We start from the raw sequence: 21732 nt of genomic DNA, 5'->3' as shown, positions 1-21732 counted from the left end.
ACACACGCAGCCTACACTTCAGGACCAAAGGCATCCTAACAATGTTCTCTGACAAACAAAAACTATGAAGCTAGCTGCTTTACATTATCCGTAGATAACGTAAGGAAGTTCTTGAAACAGCAGAAGGTAGATGGTGAGACAAGCACAGTGCAGCATCTTCCACTTAAATGCATTTCTTTAATCAGATTTGTAGTTGAATACAGAGTTTAACAATCGGACTTGTTCAATGACCAGAAGGGAAATAGTTCAATCTTCACAGCATGTCCTTTACAAGGCAATGGTAAAATAAACTATGGTACAGTCATCTCGTGGGGGTACAGCTCAGACATGAAAAGGAGTAAACATTTAACAACTGGCTGGTCTTACAGGAGCGTTAAGTTATTCATTTAGTGAGAAAAGACAGTCTTCAAAACGCTAGCTATATCTAATTATTTAACATTCTTGAAGTGAAAAAGATTCTAAGTCATAAGAGAGAGCATATTGGCGGTTACCTGGGGCTACCCTGTGGAAAAGAAGCGAGCGTGGTTCTAGGATGGAAGTCTGTGGTGACACGGTGGCAGTGCCGTGACACCGAGCTCACGTGATGCAGCAGATGTAGCACTACAGATACGTGTGAGAGCCCCGGTAAAAGGAAAGCTTGCACCAAGGCTAGCTTTCTGTGTTTCACGCTGTTTAATAACAGTGTGCAGGCTGTTGGCACGGCAGCAGGTTGAGGGCGGGTTCCTGGGAACTCTGTGCTCTCTGCCAGTTCTTGTGGGAGGTTGAGGGAAGATTCCTAGGAACTTTCTCTGAAACTTCCTGGGGCTTTTTATTTCTTTCAAACTAAAGAGTTAATTTTTTATTCAATTAATAGCTAAAATTTTTGACTATTTATATTTAAAAGTATTTTGACAATAAAAAAATTATAAAAGTATCAAGAAAACTATGTCAAGAATGAACTAGTAAGAACGAACTAGTAAGAATGAACTAGTAAGAACGAACTAGTAGAAATTAAAGTATGACTGAAAGAGGTCAACAGAAGACTTGGAGCAAAAAGGTGAAGAATACTGAAAACAGCAATATAGTATAGCAAGAACATACTCTACGACAAATAACTAAACTTCTAATTTTAATCAAATTTATTAATAATGAAAAATACTTGTGAGAATGTGAAAGACTTACAGGAGAAGGGAGGAGAGTTTACCCGCACTGGGGCCTTGGCTCACAGTGCACCAGTGCATGTGTCAGGAGAAAGGAGGAGAGTTTACCCGCACTGGGGCCTTGGCTCACAGTGCACCAGTGCATGTGTCAGGAGAAGGAAGGAGAGTTTACCTGCACTGGGGCCTTGGCTCACAGTGCACCAGTGCATGTGTCAGGAGAAGGGAGGAGAGTTTACCTGCACTGGGGCCTTGGCTCACAGTGCACCAGTGCATGTGTCAGGAGAAGGAAGGAGAGTTTACCTGCACTGGGGCCTTGGCTCACAGTGCACCAGTGCATGTGTCAGGAGAAGGGAGGAGAGTTTACCTGCACTGGGGCCTTGGCTCACAGTGCACCAGTGCATGTGTCAGGAGAAGGGAGGAGAGTTTACCTGCACTGGGGCCTTGGCTCACAGTGCACCAGTGCATGCATGCATGACTGACACTCAGTAGGAGTCACGGGCAAGCATACTTGAGCATCCTTCTTGTGTGGCACTGCTGTACATGGCTGGGTTACTAAGCACATCTCTGTGGCGCCACAGGAAAAGATGCTCAGCTTGGTTTCCACAGAAAGTGCCCAAGGCATGTCCCTTTAATGGTCTTATTCAGTATGCTTTCTCTGCATGTCTACTAAGTTTCCAAGTTCTGTGGCCTCTAGTGACTTGTGAAGGCCAGAGGTAGAGCTGAGACTTTCTGACACACCTTCCTTTGATGGAAGATTTCTCCTTTCATCTGTATTTCACCACTCTATTTGCTTTTACAAAATCTGGCAGAGCATAAAGCACTTGGTCAATCCCAAGAGACCCTTTACTCACAGATTTCAACATGGCCAGTCACAACCTAGCCACAAAACAAACAGTTCAACCAAAGAGAGGGCTCCATATTTGGTGCTATATCTAACCCCTATATCTCATGTACTCTGTACTGGCAATGGCTATAGGCATGTCAAGCATGTTTAATATAGTTAGGAAGCAGCACAAGAGAACCTTATTTTACAGCCAGGCTGCTAATGGAGAGGACAATCCTAGTTCCCAGCAGTTTTCTGTTGGGGATCCTTACCCTTCCTCTCAGAAACTCGGTTTCGTGCTACACAGATACACTCTGCAGGATAGGAACCCCAGTCTTCACCCCAGAGAACTTCTCTTAGCTAAGAAGTGGCTGCATCTAGAAGGCTAGCCATGCATAGCCATCTGGCAATATTAAAAAACAATTCTGACAATTATAAATAGTTAGCAGTAAACTCTCTCTACAGTTTATTCTTACTGTCCTGTGCTCCGAATAAACTTTCTTGAATAGGAGAGAAAGAATTATAAGTATATTGTGTTCTATAATTCACAGATAGCCTACAACCTGCCTTACATATGTCAAGCACAAAGAAATGAGTAATTTTGCTAGCCACATACCTATAACATGCTTTGTAGTTCTGTCTTCTATGCCTCAATCTAAGAAAAGGTTTAATACAGTTATCACCCTAGAGAACTAGGTCAAGCATATGAAATACTGTGCAAATGACAATCTGAATGCACACACAGTCTGAAAATGGCAGAGTCCTGGCACTGGATAATATAGTTAGATGGACTCTTCATTTTACACTTAAGTAAACCTGAATACCTCACATGGTACAGGTTGTACACTCACATGACATAATGGCATAAGATAAAGGCCAATCCTTACCTTACAAAGGATAGCAGGTCACTGAAAATTTCTTGTTTCATATTAACACAAAGCTTTTATGTTCTTGTAAAAAAAATTAACATTCATTCATTCATTTTGTGTGTGTGTACACAATCGTGTGCATATGTGCATCTTTTAAAACAAGCATTTGGATTTGTAAGCATATCAACTGCAAGTGCTGATGCCACTTTTATTAAATGCATGCTAACTGCTTGGAAACCCAGGCACACACTCAGGTTCATTTCCTTTCTCCTCAGGCAGTTTCCACAACCTACAACATTTTCATTTTAACAGTCCTCATTACTGGTATCATTTAATAGTTGAGGGTTTGCTCAAGTCAACATCAATCTTGCTGATACTGCAAACACTTTAGAGTGTGTTGACACAACACAGCTGAAATCCATAGCTGGCAACCAGAAGAATTTAAAAGCCATCCCTCCCCGGAATAGGGCACTGTGTGCTAGGAGCACCTCTCTCCAGTTCCACAGTCCTGTCAGGGAGACACAGTAGGAGACACCAAGCACAGGCCCCTCCCTCTTCCACGGCCTCCTACTCCCTTCCACAGCAAGTTGTCTGTCCTCCTGCAAACACATACACCCATCCAGTCATCTGGAATGATCTCAATCTGGAAATGTTTATCTGAAGGACACTTTATTCTACTTCCTTATCAACAAATAGCTTTCTCCACTTAAATAAAAAGACACCTTTCCCACAGAAGGAGCAAGAAAAACACATTTCAAATAAAATTGTCTCTCTAATGAGCATTTAAATGTCTTTGGATAAATCTAAATTAAGAATTAAAACATCTCTTTACCTGGTTGGAGTACCTCATGCTCACATTACGTTGATTCTGGAGTGGGACAAAGCGCTGGACAGGGTCAATGTCTTTAGGACTGATTAATTCATCAGCTGAAAAAAAGAAAGCAAGTGACATTCTAAACAAAGTACAAAACACCAAATGCATAACACCGGGAGCCAAAAGAGACAATTACAAGAAATTTCACTCAACAAGAGAATATCCAGTTTTCTCAGAGCCATTATCTGAGAGACAAGATGTGTTAGTTCATAAAATAAATGCAAGGATTGAAACAGCAGAAAGTATATTCTCTCACTACAATGCAATGAAATAAGAAGCTAGTGAAATTCACAAATATATGGAAATTCAGCAAAACCCTCATAAGTAACCAATGGTCAAATGAAAAATCAAAGGAAATCAGGGCCAGGTTATAGAGCACTTGCTAGCATGTACATGGTCCTATTCCCAATATTCCTCATGCCTAAACAGGAGGAGGAGGAGGAGGAGGAGGAGGAGGAGGAGGAGGAGGAGGAGGAGGAGGAGGAGGAGGAGGAGGAGGAGGAAAACCTCCTCTAGTATACTTTTGATGAGATGAATGAAGGTAAACACATCAAAATTTAGGCGATGTAGAAAAAGTGCTGCTCATTGAGATATTATCACCATTTATGTACCTATTAAATAGAATTAAAATATAAAACCCATACATTAACTTCCTATCTTCACATGGTTGGTGAAAAGAGAAAACTAAATCAAAAGCCAAAGAGTGGAAATGATAGAAGTTGCAATTAATGAAACAGATGCAGAAAAACAATAGAGAAAATCAAATTAAAACCAGGTGCATAAAAAGCTAAGACAATATATTGAGAAATGGCCAACCTGACCCTCCCCAAAGCAAACAAGAATGAAGAGAGAAAATATTCAAACACTGAAGTAGGAATGCAAAGACAAAACGTATGGCCACATGCTAGGCGGGCACACACACAAGAATTGAACAGATTTGCAAAAATAAAGTGATTCAGACTGTAAATACACACACATCTTCATACACATGCTCCTCCATATACACATACCACACACACACACACACACACACACACACACACACACACACACACACACAACTAGCGTAAGATGGTTTCATTGGTTATGTTAAACCAAACAGTTAAAAAAAATTAAAATCAATTACTCACAAACTTTTGAACAGATAAAAGGGTAAACAAGAACTACACCCCAATAAAGGTGTTCTAAAACATGTTCAGGTTACCACGGGAAGAAGCACACTGTCGCAGACATTTTCCAGATGCTGAACTTCAGAACACTGTTAACGAAGGGCATTTCCAAGGAGCATTGATGGGCAGGTGTCACCAACCTCAAATGCAGTGCACAGGGAAGCCCTTTCCAGCACAGTTCCATGTGGCAACTTTTGATAGAATCCAAGTAGAGAGCAAGCAAGCCAAGATCCAGATGGGAGGTTGGGGTCAGGCAGGTGGGAAGAGGGCCCTACATCAGTATTTCTCTGGTGCTTTGTAGACCACACCTGGGTGAAGGTCAGCAGCACCTGGGGCACACAGTAGCTAGGTTTCTGCATGGGCGTGGAGGCATTGTGCTGGGGAGAGGTGGCATGAGGTAAACACCCCTGAAATGAGAGTCTACAGAACTTCTTGGAATTCAGGTTGGAAGAGACTGTGCAAATTTGCAGTGAGCACAATGTCCAACCTAGACACGTTTACATTTGCACATTATCTTAGTTATGTCCACACACCTGTAGATGAGTAGAGCTAACGTTAAAAAATTAAATTAACTTCTACTAAAATGCATTGGTACACCCCTGTATTTTATAACAATTAAACTATAGAGCAGGCTTATTTCATTCCTCATCTTTAGTTATACAGTGATCAAATAAAAACAACCATGCTGAGTTTGGTACAAATGTGTTTCTATTCACAGATCCTTTATTTTTTATTTTTATTTTTTAAAAAGGACAGTTCATTTTCCACAATGCTTTTAGGTAATGACTACTTCTGAAAAACAGACCAGGGAGGTAATGATTGTAAAATTCTTTGCAGCTTTGGGAATATGTTTCTATTATAGTTCTATTTGGGGGTAACTTACATGCATGTCTGCAATGTTGTCCAAGAAACAAAATCACCAAAGAGTATTTTGGTAACTCCTGGAAGTTCTCATTAATAATATGAAAACACTCCTAACAGCAGAAAAAACAGCAAGGGCAGGCACCCTTAAAAGGTGCTTACTAAGGTCTTACTATTGTTTAGCACTGAGCATGTATTAAATATAACAGTCTGTTCATTTTACAGATCACAAAATTCACACAAAATGCTTAAGCAAATTGTTCATAGCTAGCATATAGCAGATGTACTTTTATTTGGAAGAAAAAACTTTTTTCCAAAATGGAAACCAAATAAACACAGGCTTCACTGAGCAGATATCTACCTGCAACAATTTATTGAATTCAGTTTAGCTCATGATAAAGGGTTGATTTGTATACTGATATTCTAAAAGAGCAAATTATTCCCCCAGTTCATTTGTATCATCACTAAAATGTGAAAAAAATTCTCACAATTGTCAAGTAGTTTATAATGTTTCACTGTTATCCTACAGAAATGAAATTCTTTTATTTTTATTTTTTTTTTCACTTGTAAGTGATGACAGATCAATTAAGAAAAAAATTCTCCTTAGGAAGCTTAAATGCTAATCTACTAAAATAGATAATAAATCATCTGGTTAGCAAGTCCTTGGACAGATTATTTGCATTTCTTCTGTATTTCTTTGGGCACTGCTTCTATGTGTATCTGCACATTCCATTTATGCCATGTATATTGAACACCACAGGCTGTGTGCTTTTCCTCCTTCTAAATCCCCAGTACCTGGTACAGGCTCACACACAGTGGAACCTCCCGAGATTGACTCACTAATCAAAAGAAATTGGTGGTATTAGCAAGCATTGAAACACTAATTGTCCTTGTCATTGCATTAATTTCCATAGTGGTTAAAGTGACAAATATCCTTAAAGGATCAATGACACAGGACACAGACACACACACACACACACACACACACACACACACACACACACCACACCACACACACACACCACACATGCACACACACCACACACACCCCATAGCATACACACACCACCCCCACTACCACATATCACCCCCAGTCCCCCACACACACCCACTCCTCCACACACAACCCCCCCCCCACACACCCAGCACCCCCAATCCACCATGATTCTGTCATTCAGGAGACAGGTACAGGTCCTCATGGTGCCAGTTCAATGGCATGTGGTTTTCATATGGAGAGATAAACATGAACAGAATGTAAATGGCCACAGATGGAATATTTAACATACAAAAAACCATGGACAAAAGAAGAATGGCTTTCTACATTAACATCACAATGCCCAACCTCAACGGTAACCAAGTATTTCCAGGACAGGATTGTAAGAGAAGACAGTCAAACCACCAGAACTAGACCACTAGGTGGGTAGAAAGAAAGTTTATTTGGTAATCAAACTGCTGTGGCCATCTAGGGGTGGGGTGGAGGTAGAGAATAGCAACTGGTGGAAAAGTATTGTCAGTTTTATGGTGATGGTGATGGTGGTGGTGGTGGTGGTGGTGGTATGGTAGTGAAGGGTGGTGTGCCTGAGCCAGGGCAGCGAGGGATGAAGAGCAGTGAGAGGTGGGATATGGACCAGTACAGTCTGGGAGCTAGAATGGGGACTTTTACCTGGAATAGGCTTGTTCTGGATAATTAGAAACTAGATGCCCGTTGCCAGAAATGGTTTGGTGTAGTGGGTGGGTAAGGGAACTAATAGCTTTTCCTGACAAACAGAAACCCACTTCATAAGACTGCTGAGGAATGCTGAGTTTCATTTACCCTGTCAGAGTCCAGGCTGAGCTGAGCCCACACTGTCATTTATGACATGGCACTGTCATACTTACGGCTTGCTTTGGACCTAACAAGGATAACCACCTTTCAACTCCTTAAAACACAATAGGTAACCTATTGCTTGCATTTTGTAATCAATAAAAGTTTACAAAATACACCTTGGCATTACCTCAATTAGTTTTGAGTATCAAAGCAAGCAAGCAAACTCAAAACCAAAAAACAAACTAATAAGAAGATATACAGTAGTGGCTGGGGAGATAACTTAGTAAAGAGCATCTGGTGTATGTACGAGGACCTAGGTTTGATCCCTAGAAGTATTAACATTAAAAAAGCCAGGCATAGTGGCATGTGCTTGTAATCCCAATGCTGGTGAGGCAGGGACAGGTAGATACCTGCAGCTTGTCAGCTAGCCATTCTAGTCTGATTCACACGCACTAGGCCTTGAGAGACAATATCTCAAAACAAAACAAAAACAAACAAAAAACAAAAGTAGAGGGCTCCTCTGGTCTCCACATGCTCCCCTACAATTGTCCTGAGGCCTCTAAGAAGCATTAAACACCAAGTCTTTTCTATCAAATAATATAAAGCTTGTGCTTAAGACAAGGAATTCAATTTTTTATTACCTTGTAACTTTTATGTAAGTGTTTCTCTCCTGCCACCTCATAAAACCTTTGTCTATACAAAGTCACTGCCACCCTACCCCAACCCCATGCATTCTCAGATTAAAGTGGCTGACCCCTTCCCTCTTCATGTCCAATGATTCTTTTAAGACTAGCCAATCAAAAAAGACCATGAGGGGACCTCAGCCAATGGGGAGAAGACACAGTTATCACTATATTTCCTGCCCCCCCTGCACAGTTCTGCTTTGGTGAGCAATGCACCCACTGAAGTGGTGGTCTCTTTCTTTGCCTCCTCCTCCCAAAACTTAATTCTAACAAGCCCATTCCTGGTCAAAAGGATAGAATCTGCTTCTGGCCCTTGGTGAAGCCATGGAGTATAACTATCACTTCCTTAATTAAGCTGAGCCTTTCAATCACCTGGTCAAAATCACTTGGCCAAGGGACAACCTTAGGAAGAATGAGTCACTTAAAGCCCTGCTAAAGATAAGGGGTAGGGTGGGGTTAATTATCCCTTTAATGACATAATATCTGTTTGTTTCCTTGAATCCTTGGCCTCAGTGCAGTTCACCGGAAAACATGCATGTAGCTCTGTTAAGTCAGCCCAATGTCTGAATCCTGACTCAGAAGTGTATCTTTTCCTTTCCTTCTTCTTATCTCGTTCTTTCTGATACTGGCCAACGCCTAGGCATGCTTTCTCCAATACTTTGGGCTTCTCTCTCTCTCTCTCTCTCTCTCTCTCTCTCTCTCTCTCTCTCTCTCTCTCTCTCTCAAGCACCCCTCATCCTTGCCATTCAGTTGATAATCTGCTATGTGGCTGCTTGCCGAGCCTCCATTGCTGAACATAACAGCAACTCTACACACAAGGCCTTCTCTCTTCTCCAACCCCTTCTACTGCCCTGCTGTTTTGTTTTTGCTTTTTTTTTTTTTAAATCCTAATAAAATTGTCCTCATGCTTCCTTCTGAGTAAGTTCTTCAATTCTTTTATTGATGAGACAAGAACCCAGAAAGGGATCCTAATTTCCTTAGCAACACTATTATACCCCCCCCCCCAATCCATTTTTTTAAATCTATTTTTAACTAGATTGGTGGAGAGTAGCTAGAGATGGCCCAGCAGCTGAAAGCTGGTGCAAAGGACAAGAGTTTGGTTTTCAGCACCCATGTGAGGCAGCTTACAGTCATCTGTAACTCCAGCTCCATATAAGTGAAAACAAGACAGTAAGTAGCCTTACTACATGCACAGAATGTTCATTTTCAGAATAAAAGCCCACAAAGGTTACAGACGGCAGAAGCACTCTGCAGATTTGGGAATACACCCTCAGCTGTAAGCCCTGTCACTCTGGGTAAATTGCTGTTCCAGAGAGGCAACAAGGATTACACAGGATAATAAATGTGAAATGCAGAGCACAGACAGATTGGGTAGATTTTAAGGCAGGGATAGCACTAGCTTTTGTGGGACAAAGTGTGGCAATAAATAGGAAGCACATACCCAGGCTCAAGGCAGCATGGCTTCCACATTTAAACTTACTAATACATTTGAGATTTGCAATAGTTAATTTTATTTGTCCACTTAACTGAGGACACTGAGGTACACTTTTGACTGGGAGGGCATTTCCAGGGGAGATTAATAAGGAGGAAGACCAACTCTACCCCATAGGCAGTAGTCCTGTACTGAATAACACAGGGGGAAGGGGGAAAGCCAGCTGAGCACAGCACTCAGCTCTTTCTGCCTCCTGGTCCACTGCCATGTGAGCAAGTAGCTCCTCAACCACAGCATCAAGTCAACCCTGCTGCTATGCTATTCTACCACACTGGACAATGCCATGAGCCAAAATGACTCTCTCCTCCCATCAGCTGCTTCTTGTAAGGTATTTGGTCACAGAAATTAGCAAAATAATCAATAAGAGGATGTTGGCACAATTTTTATGAAAATTTTCTAGCCCTAGTAGCAATTAAATAAAATGTTTTTCTTTTAAGAAAACCACCCATCTGTACAACAATCTAAACGTTCTCAACATGCTTACAATACCTGCTGTACACTGCAGTCCCCTGGATGCCACAGTTAGAAAGGCTACCATTAATAAAACAAATGACAACAAATGCTGGCCAGGATGGGGGGAAGGGCAATCCTATACACTGTTGGTGAGAGTGTAAACTGGAGCAACCACTATGGAAATCAGTGTGGGGGTTTCTCAAAAAGTGAAAAGAAAAAAAAAAAGAGCTACCATATGACATCTATACCACTCCTGGGCATATATCTCAAGGACTCTATACCACTACAGAGATGTTTGCTCACCCATATTTTATGCTGTTTATTTACAATAGCTTAGAAATAGAATCAACCTAGATGTCCATCAACTGATAAATGAATAATGAAAATGTCGTACATATATATGATGAAATTTTATTCAACGATAAAAAATGAATTTGCAGGAAATGGATAGAACTGGAAAATGCATTGAGTGAGTAATCCAGGCTCAGAAAGACAAACACTGCAAGCATGTTCTCTCTCATATGCCGATTCTAGCTTTGAATTTTCATATTTGTGTGTCTAATTTGGAGTGTCTATAGAGGCCATGAAGTCAGAAAGGCCCAAGAGAGGATGAAGGGGAAGAGACCTTTAGGAGGGTAAGCGATAGAACATATATGATCAGAATGTAGGGAAGAAATACAGAGGGCGAAAGGTTTAAGCCAAGATGGGGGTAAGAGGAAGGCTTAATCCAAACTAAGAAGATATGGAAAAGCTTTTTGGAAACCTATCTACTTCATGAGCTGTATAAAAAAAATTTTAAAAAAATTGAGGCTGGGTGTGGTGGCCCACACCTTTAACAATGGCACCCGAGAGGCAGAGGCAGGCAGTTCTCTGTGAGTTTGAGGTCAGCCTGATCTACATAGCAAGTTCCAAGCAAGCCAAAGCTACAACGTGACATCCAAGCCACACCAAACTAACAAATAAAAATAAGGAAACCTTTTCATGGATGGGTAATCTGCATGGGTGGGTAATCCTGTTCCCAGAAGCCATAGGTTATTAAACAAAATTCCCAGTGCCAGAGGGATACCATTTTGTGAGTTGTTGGTCAGTACAGTCCCTGAGGCTCCCACAGGCCACTGGCATTGCTGTTGGTACCCACTAGAACGGGAAATTTGTACTCTACTACTAAAGACACCACTGTTAACCAAAGTTAACAGAGAAAACAAGTTGGAACTGACCTGAAAATGCCCTAACTTCTGACAAGCATTGGCAGTACTGAAAGGTGCTATACCAGGCCAACGGAGGCCAAAAGTCACCATCAGGTTTACCCAATGCCACCTGTGTTTTATACTACCAACCTGCCAGGCAAGATGCATTTAGTACAATAGTGTCATGACTACAATGGGTAACAAATGGCTGGCAGGCTTAATCTGAGGCCCGAAGTATCTGAATATAAGACAGAATTCACACTTAGTGGTGTAAACCTGGTCAAGAGCCCATGACTGGGGCATCCTTCAGGCAGCCCATGTGGTGTAGGAATTGTGGACACGAAACTTCGAGCAGCATTAGAACAGAAAGAATCTCAGCCCCCAGGCCGTTTGCACTGAGGTCATGAGGCACCCCAAGGTGTTTACAGTTGAAGAAATGATATCACAGAGTCAACATGTGAAAGGAGCACATAGTAAGAACTTATTTTTTAAAGACAAAAGGAAAAGCTATTGAGTGATGACAGTTCCTCATGAGAGAAAAGTTAATATAGATGATTTGGCAAGCAGGTATTAGGGGTGGAAATCCGTAGTTTGCTGATGAAATACCAAAAGTTGGTTAAGGCTGTGTCACACCTTTGGCGAATCTTCTGTGATGATGGTGATATTAAATTTATTTTGGATTCAGCTTTCCTGGAGGGTAGACATGAAAGTGTGTACAATGACTAATGCTGCAACTGTGGGATTGAGTCCTGAAGACTTTCTCCTGTTTGTGAAGATAACTGGACATGATCCCATGCTACTAAACTTAGATTAAAAATCAATTTGGAGCTGGACATGGTAGCACAAACCTTTAACCCAGCACTCGAGACAGAGGCAGGATCTTTGAGCTCCAAGCCAGCCTGGTCTATATAGCCAGTTCTAGGCTACTGGCAATTAATGGTCATAGGGGAGGGGGAGTCATTTTTCTTCAGTGATGATATCAATACTGCTAAGTTGCCTGTGCATCAGTAAATGAGCCTCTGCCCATGCTCATGCCAATTACCCTGATTAAATGCATTGGATCATAGAGAATGAAGCCATGAAAGTAGGTGGATTTGCTGGGAAGAAGAGCTCTAGATAGTGTGGGAAGGAAGACTAGAAGGTAATGGGAGTGAATGTGATCAAAGTATATTATATATTGTATGAAATTGTCAAAGAATAAATAAAAATTAAAAATATCAGGGGAAGGTTTAACTAAAACTAAGGAGGTATGAAAAAGCTGTACAGAAACCCACTATGTCATTAGCTAATACTTAAAAAGAGTTTGACCAGAGCTACCTTCTGTACTCCCACAAAAATATTTTAGCCCAAAGATCACAGTTTTAAGGTTATTTATTTTTGTGAAAACACCAAAAAGGTACTCTACGTTCTATAGACCAATCTTGTGATTGGTCTTGAAGTTTTCAAGCTAAACAAGAGTTGAAAGCATTACAGATGATGGGTTCAAGACAAGTCAAATAGGTCTTAAAATATATCATATGATTTAAAATAAACGTTTATAATTTACTTATTAAATAGAAACCCTGACTTTCTAGAAGTTGATTTTCTAAGAAAAAGGATAGATTTTAAAAAATGAATCATTTTCTGAAAACAGTGCGCATTGCAAAAACAGGATACATATCTTTCTTGATCGCTAGAATAAAAGGCACACAGTTTTGTTGTATAAAATTCACTAAGGCATACACATAGCATAGCATCCTCACTAGATTTCAGTAGGATAAAAACTGACCTGAATTAGTGAAAGTCAGAGTATTTATAAAGATTCACTTTGCATTCACTTTTATATGATTCTCATGTAAAAATAGTAACTCTAGTTAACTGTCTTTTTGTTTTCATTTTGAGGATATCAAACTAAGGTTCCTTTAATGAATAAATACAACTTAGTTAGTAAATACTGTGTCCAGAATCTTAATGATCATCCATGGAAGTTTGATGGGTTATGAGATGCTCAAGAATTCAGAGCAGCAGCTAAATAACCCAGTCTCCTAAACGCTGACCTGAACCAGCACACGTGACCAGAGGATGCAGCTAGGCAAGCGTGGTGGGGTACAGCACGGATTTTTCTTTTCCCAGATGGAAATCAGCACATGATTTCATGAAATATGCCCCCTGCATGCTCTCTAATGCCTTTCAGAACTTTCATAGGGAAAGAGAGCCTTCTTTTTCAGACAGTTTGGAAGCATTCTTGCTCATATCTGCCATGGAGCATAACTTGTACATTCTAGTTCACAAGAAAATGCGGCCTACATTGAAGACCTGCACATATCTGACACTTTGGTTTGCAGGGAGAACAGGCCAGTGCTTTCTGCTGAGGGAAAGTGTTCTAACAACCTGATTTTAAAGGTCAGTTTGCCCGTGGAGAGTGCAGCCGATTCTGCTTCCTCATTCCTCAGCTTTCCCCAGGGGCTTCCCCAGGCTATCACTCTTTCCAACTGCAGCAACTCCAGGCTGGAGATTTACCAAACATCAGAAAGAAAAAGGTTTACAACTGCAAGTCCCAGGTCTAGGAGTCAGTTTTCAGACCCAGAATCACAGAAAAAAATTTTATCACGTCCTTTACATTCTTCAAGTATACCTCGGCTAACTGCCCCTCGGCTAAAAATGTGTTTCGTTTAGCTTTGAGTCTCAAAAACCTTTCTATTCGCAGGAATGAGATGAGCATAAGCATTCTAGCTAGTAATAGTCTTTGTGTCTTTTCTATGAACCCAAAAGCAACACCTGTATAAATAATATTTGCTGAGACAAAACAAAACCCTTTCCCTCTTTAAAGAGAGAAAACTTTCCTACATGCTCTTAATTAGGGTTAAATGTTCACCCAGACTGAGAAAACAGACACAGAAAAGACGCGAACTGAAAAGAGCATCAGCTTCAGTTCTCTGCCTGGTTTTATTTGCTTTTGTGTAACATACATGAAAAGCTCAAACGGAACCCTGGGAATCTGGCCTCTGAAATCTCTCCTCACTGAAGATGAAAACAAGCCAAAGATGATCATTCTTCCAGTACAAACAAATATTGATATATATACTCTCAAACAATGACAGCAATAGTATATCATACAGTGAGAAGTACTGTTTTTGGTTTTTAGTCAGCTTGTTTCATAATCTGTCATACATGGATTCTGACTCTAAAATGACAGTCTTTTTGATAAGAATGCTAGTAATACTAGAAATTTTACAGAAGTATAGGATTGAAAGATGCATAGTCTTTTGTCTCTGTCAAATTTGCTCATGGCTACTCTGATTCAGTTGTAGAAATAGCTAAAAAAATAATTTTTCAAATAATTACATATAGTCTCATTAAGCCACTAGGTAGGAATGAAAATTACCAACATATATTTACTAGAGAAAAGACAACTTTCAAAGATGACCAAGTAGTTTACAAAAGCAATGCTCAAACATGTTAGTTAGAGTAAGTCAGAAATGCTCTCCTAAGTTTCCACATCTTCTGCCAGAAGCCCCCAGTAGGGAGCAGACACAGCCAGGCACAGTCACAGTACACCCTCACCCACTGCACTTTCCTTTCAGGAACTGCTGGACACCACTGTTACCTTTACAGTCTAGAGACTCCCCAAAGAACAGGGTGAAATCCACCCAAATCCAATTCCACCCAAAGGAAGAACATCACCGAGATCTATTTATTGCTAACAACCTGATAACAGGGAAAGAAAATAGCCTCCCAATCTTCTCCACTTACCTAGGAGTTTCGCGATGATATAAAGAGCTTGTCCCCAAAGAAACAATTTCCCATCACGGCCACAGTTACTAGGAAACCGTTTCTGACTACCAGGGTTTCTCTTTTCATATTCTACAAAGTCAGCCGGCACATAATAGTACTTTGGTACAACAGGATATCCTACAGAGTAAAATAAAATAAAATTTAGTTTAATTTAGAAGCAAACATGTTAAAATACAACAAAACAGTGTTCTCCTCAGAGTTCCCTCTGAAGAACCTGTGGGGATAGAACAGCATGGACAGTGGTGGGCTGCTCAGGAGCTGATGCAGTTAGCTACAGGAAGGGTGACACTGGTCCTTTCAGATACTGCTAGAGAAATACATGGGAAAAAAAAATCTCTTAACTTTAGAACTAATCCAATAGACAGTGATGTATATGTATCTCCTTTAACAGCAAACACTTTTAAGTCAATATATATATGTATACATATATGTGTGCATATATGTATATTCACATGCATACATATCTCAGTAAATATATGTATATATACATATATACATATATATATAGTATACAGATATTCAGAGCCATAAGAGAAGTTATTTTAAATAAAATCAGTCTATAGAAGCATTGTATGAGATACTATTTAATCTTTAGTTAATTATATTTCTGAGCCATTGGTTACTGCAAGCAAACCCCTATTTAAATATTAAGCCTGTCTTCTACCATTCAGTGTTACTGAGGAAAAGAAAAACCAACCTTTTATTAAAACATATCTTTTAAAGATATACCTTTCAGAAAACAAAATTATTATTTAAAGGATATTATATATGATCCTTGTAGGTACAGCAGATGATATTTTGTAACAGCAATCTACAGTAAACTTAATTTTTGTAATAAAATTAAACAATAGCCTTGAAGTTCTGCTGCCTTCCTCCTTCATCAATTGATAGTGACAAGTGTGTCTAAAATCAGAGGAAAGGGTTATGATCTATGGGGAATACTGTGCACATCACTCTGAACATGAAGACAAAAAGTAGAGTATGTTAGACAACCACTTTCATGCACCAATGATCCCTTCCTGAATACTAAAAGACCTGATTGCAGAAACTTTAAATATTTCACTACTGCACTATTTTCCAAAGAAGATAAGTGAATATTGAAAGCATAACTCCTTTTTTAAAATTAGCATTTGTTTTTAATTTAAAAAATGCTTGCCATGTGGTGGTGCATGTCTTTAATCCCAGCACTTGGGGAGGTAGAGGCAGGTGATTTATGAGTTGGAGGCCAGCCTGGTCCAGGACAGTCAAAGCTACACACGGAAATCTTGTATCAAAAAATCAAAAAGAAAGAGAGAGAGAGAGAGAAAGAGAGAGAGAGAGAGAGAGAGGGAGAGGGAGAGAGAGAGAGAGAGAGAGAGAGAGAGAGAGAGAGAGAGAGAGAGAGAGAGAGAGAAAAGGAAAGGAAAAAATCATCCATCAACATTTCACAACTTTTAACATTATAAGCATTGAAAGCATAAACAAAATACGAGGTATTTTATTCAGGTATTCCTGGAACCTTGCTCCCCCTCACCTAGTCACAAACTCTATGTGCAGCAGGGATGGGGGCCAGTGCTGTGACTGACACTTCATGCTTTATGTCCACAAGACGACGGATTCGTTTTGACTAGCACATCAAAACTCCACAAATTTTAACTTACATACAAATTTTCAAAGCTGTTCTCATGAGACTATAGTTCTGTTAGTATTTCCAAACCAAAGCTGTCTAGAATACTGCCCTTGAATTCCTTGGGAATTTTCCAATTAAGCTTTTTGATGGGCCCTGCTAGTGTTTCATGGAAACCAACACGTCCTTACTCCTAAGATTTGGCATTCTGACTATTTCTAAAACATTGAATCCATCTTCAAAGAATGGCATCTTGGTACAAGGGCAAGCATTCAAAATATAATGCTGAAAGCCCCAGAAGCATCTCCAAAGGAGAGTTCAGAATGCCTATGCCATACTCCTGCCTTTAGCCAAAGCAGTCTTTCCAGGAAGCCCTCCTAGGGTAGGGCTGGAGGGTAGCACTCATGCAGCCATATAATCTTTGAGGACTTGGACAAAAACTAGGTGCTTTATAGCATGTAACACTACACAGAGTAAAGGAACTATACCATAAATGTCATACAACTCTGTGTGTGTGCAAACCACCTCGGCATCAGCCATGACAGCTGCATTCATGTCCATCCCTGTCATGCCTAATGAACTGCTTTGTAAAACATATTTGTTAAACTAAATTCATAGAGAGTTTTCTAAGTTCAGTTGAGGTCTCATTTATTTTTCAATATAATATAGATAATTGTGTTTTATAAAGGAATGATGCACACATTTTACATGAACAGGAAATGCTGGTAGAAAGAATTCTTGATAAAAGAACTCTACCTTCTGTGGTCTGATGAAGCAAAGGAGTCAAAAGGTCCTGATATTCCTTGACTTGTTGGACGTTGCCTCTAAAAACACCTAAAAAGAAAATAAAAAAATCCAATACTAGCTGTGCTCAATAACCATATAAAGAATTTGCCTTATAGAAACTTCTAAGCCCTTTTAAAATTATTGTGCCAAATTTTATATAAATGAAAACATAAAACTGAAGAGAAATGTAAATAGATATGACATTTTTATAGAAATTGATTTCAGAAAGTCATGTTAGTATTTAGAATTAAATATTGAATTAACTGAAATTTCACTATGCTTAAACATAAATGTTATAGATGTTCAATATCATGATCATAGTATTCATGACTTCTATGATAAGCTTTCCTTTATAATTATGAACAAGATACTGGCGTCAATATTGAAGACTTCAAAGCGGTTTTAAAAATTCTTTAAGCATGTGGAAGAGGGGACTGAAATCTAAGGTTGTCTGCTGACTTCTAATCTTGTGCTATGGCATGCATGCACCTGTACAAGAATTCATGTATACACACACACACACACACACACACACAGATGTTTAAAAATTCTTCAAAGATTTGAATTCACTTAGAAAGCAGAACAACATAAAAATGCAGTTGCTACCATCACTTAAGTCTAATCTACTGATACATGAAAGGAATCACTCATTTCAGCTAGGCTTTTAAGATTTTTATTATTTTAACTCTGTGTGTTTGAGTGTGGCTTATGTATGTGTTTTCAGGCCCATGATTATGAGTACATGAGTACGGTGAGCATGTCAGAGACTGATACTGGAAGTCTTCCATAGTCCCTCTCCAATTCTATGAGATGGGTACCTGAACTGAACCTGTAGCTCACCCATTTGGTTAATCTGGCTGGCCAACAGCTTCAAAGATCCACCTATGTCGGTCTCCGGGAGCTGAAATTACAGCCACGTGCTTTTCAGGCAGGTGTCGGAGATCAGACTCAGGCCTTCATGGCAAGCACTTTACTAGCTAGGTCATCTGCCCAACCCTCAGCTATTTAAGCCACTTGTTCTACATCTTAAATTTCAGGAAAAAGTTCACGTACCATCAATCATCATGTAAAGGAAAAATATGGGAAATTCACATTCAATGCCATCAAACAGCTAAAAGAGAAAATCAAACATTAAGATTTTCATTAATAAACTAGAACTACTACATTTTAGGTTATATGTAAGGGACTTATCTATAGTAATAAATTCAGGTTGAGATCAATTGTTCTTTAAAAATTTTTCAGAACTTTTATTCAAAAGCTCATTAAATATCAGTCATGAAATAAATATGTATTAAGTACTCACTAACACCCAGCACTAACTAGACAGTGATTTTCAACCTTCCTAATGCTGCGACCCTTTATACAGTTCCTCATGCTGAGGTGACCCCAGCCATAAAATTATTTCATTACTATTTCATAACTGTAATTTTGCTACTGTTATTAACTGTAATGTAAACATCTGATATGTGGGATATCTGATGTGAAACCTCCAAGGGGTTGACCCACAGGTTGAAAACAGTTGAACTAGACAGAGGCCTGGAGACAATAGTTAGACACTGTGCCCTCAGAGGCTCACAGCACAGTAGGGAGGCTGGCAAATGAATAAATAAATAACTACAGCTCAGTATACACTGTCCATACACAGGACATTAGCAGCATAGATTAAGAAACATCTGAGTCTGTCTTGAGCATCAGAGAAGGGTTGTATGGCAAGAAATCAGCTAAAACGTGATGCACAGAGCAAACAGTAGAAACTACAGACTTAAGGGGAGACAAAACATGTTAAAGAAACTATCACAATTCACTAATTGAAGAATATACAGGTGTAAGCAGTAAAAGTGGAAGCCCAGTAGATGGGTAGGAAGCCAAATCAGGACTCACACTGCTCAAAGACAGGCTGACTTGGAGGTAGTGGAACCAGTGGTGAACACTGAGAACTGTCTAAAGTCTTTCTTACACTTGTTTCCATGCTGGGCAGCTGGCAGTACTTACGACTTGTGGAACAGGAAACAAGAAAATCAACTCAAAGTCATAAATATAATTAAAGAGAAAAGATGACACCCAGCCCTGCTTGTCTCGAAGTTAGTACCACGGACATTTTGGACAAATAACTCATGTGCAACATGGGATATTCTGTATCTTTTCCTGCTGGTGGCCATGTCAGAGGAGCAGCGGGTGGCAATTGAAGTTCAGGTGTCACCCCACCAGGAGCAAATCCCTGAGGGTGAATCTCAGATAGAAAAGGCCCCATGACCACAGACTCCAGACTGTCTTTTGCTCCTGCTGTGCCTTTACATGTTTGCCGCTGCCATCTTCCTCTGGTATCTGGCATAGTGTGTGAATGGGTGTGGGGAGATCCCCACTGCCTGTGATGTAGTATGTTTAACTCATGGAAACATCCCAGTAGACTGGGCATTTTTACTTGTGGATTATTATGAAGACGATTTCTTCCTAAGCTGTACTGTCTAACTGATAATAATAATGTTAATTTAAATAGAGTTTTGATGATTAAAAATAAAACAACGAAGTGTCATACAGCTAAAACACATGAGTTTCTACTGAGGAGCTGCATAGATTACATTTTAGGTTAATGATTAAGAAAAATAATTGACCTTTAATCCCAGCACTCGGGAGGCAGAGCCAGGCGGATCTCTGTGAGTTGGAGGCCAGCCTGGGCTACCAAGTGAGTTCCAGGAAAGGCGCAAAGCTACACAGAGAAACCCTGTCTCGAAAAACCAAAAAAAAAAAAAAAAAAAAAAAAAAAAAAGAAAAATAATTGAGTCCCAGTAGCCCAGCTAGCTTAAATTATTTTAACCTTAATGTTGGGAGATGTGCTCATGAGTTTCACAGTACGTCATACCTGAAACAAAGCTTTGAAAATAACTTAGATGTTTTTGATAAATAGATTTGAGGTGGAAAACCCTAGAAGGTAATCTAAAGATTTGGAAAGGCACATAGTTGAATGAAGAACTCTTTAAGGTCAGGAAACAAGAACAGAGCAGCCCAATTATCATTAGCTGATGTGCCTTTCTTGGTAGGATTGGTTGAGGACCAAAGGTGATGATTAATTCCTTGTATCCATTTCTGCCCTCAATCTCCTGATATAAACAAACAAACAAACAAAAAACTATTGATGAGTGGGTATGCACCCTAGAGATTTTAAGTAGAGTTGACTGATTGTTTTTCATGTATAAAAGTTTAAGTTTATGATTCCTTTAAGATTTCTTATAAGATTACCTTTTGAGATATCTAATAAAGTGATTGACCCTTTCTTTGTAACCACAGAATACAGCCTGCCAAAAAAAGAATACCTTGTTTACTTACACTCTGTTAATCTACAACAAGTTGCTTGGGTATGAATGTATGTGGGCTCTTGGGATAATTTGTTTTTCACTTGTACTATGTAAAATGTTTAATCATGTAAGGGATATGGAAAACATACTGTTTTTTACTTGTATTCATTGTAATCATTCACTTGAAAAAAATGTAATCACATTGTAATATTTATATTGCCTGAAAGATTTTGCTGAGATATATAAGCTGTAAGGGAAAGAATAAAGATAGAGTTAAAATTAGTTGGAAGGAAAACATCAAGAATGAGAGAATTAGGAGGAAAACATTAAGAGAGAAGGAAAATATCAAGAGAGATAGAAGGAACATTTCTAGATAAAGATTAAAAAAAGAGAATATAGAACAGAGAAGAATACAGAACAATAATGAAGAAAATCATCAAGAGAGAATGTGAGTTTCTTTCCCCTTAACCCCCTCAGGTAAAAAAAGTCATAGTACAAGCCGACTCTGTGGATTCCCTTTGAGCCCTGTGCTGTTGGAGGCTGGTCCCCCAGGCAACTATAATTCATAGCCTCCAATAATCTGATGCCAACTCAAGAGATAATAAAAAAATCTACAGTTCCTGTCCAGTGTCTAGTTTGGTGACAAAATTGTTCAGAGTTATGAACTACTGGTTTAAGCCACAGAGTAATACAGAAAAAGGGAGAAAAATTAGGATTTCTAAAGAGGATAACTCAGTCACATTTTGTGAATGATAAAATTGGTTAAGTGGTTTGGGGCTGGTAAGATGGTTTAATGGGAAAGATTGACATCTGCTGTCAAGCCCAAGGACCTTAGTTCCATCTCCAGGATCCACATGGCGGAAGAAGAGAACTAACTCCCAGGAAGCTATTCCTCTGATCTCCATATGCTCACTGT

At 39.5% G+C, this 21732-nt stretch overlaps 1 protein-coding gene across 3 annotated transcripts in view; it reads right to left on the bottom strand.

Annotated features, from left to right (window-relative positions):
• The window catches only part of Phkb (phosphorylase kinase regulatory subunit beta), a 206236-nt gene that overhangs the window by 72821 nt on the left and 111683 nt on the right, over positions 1-21732 (bottom strand). For all 3 annotated transcript variants that reach the window (XM_059264496.1, XM_059264498.1, XM_059264497.1), the window contains 4 exons: positions 18577-18634; positions 17494-17571; positions 15090-15248; positions 3664-3758 (listed from right to left, as the gene is read on the bottom strand). In XM_059264496.1, the coding sequence (XP_059120479.1) occupies positions 3664-3758; positions 15090-15248; positions 17494-17571; positions 18577-18634 (390 nt within the window). The remainder of the gene's footprint in view (positions 1-3663; positions 3759-15089; positions 15249-17493; positions 17572-18576; positions 18635-21732) is intronic.

Source organism: Peromyscus eremicus, chromosome 5 (genome assembly GCF_949786415.1).
Source record: "Peromyscus eremicus chromosome 5, PerEre_H2_v1, whole genome shotgun sequence".
NCBI lineage: Eukaryota > Metazoa > Chordata > Mammalia > Rodentia > Cricetidae > Peromyscus > Peromyscus eremicus.
This window is presented reverse-complemented; position numbering and strand designations above follow the sequence as displayed.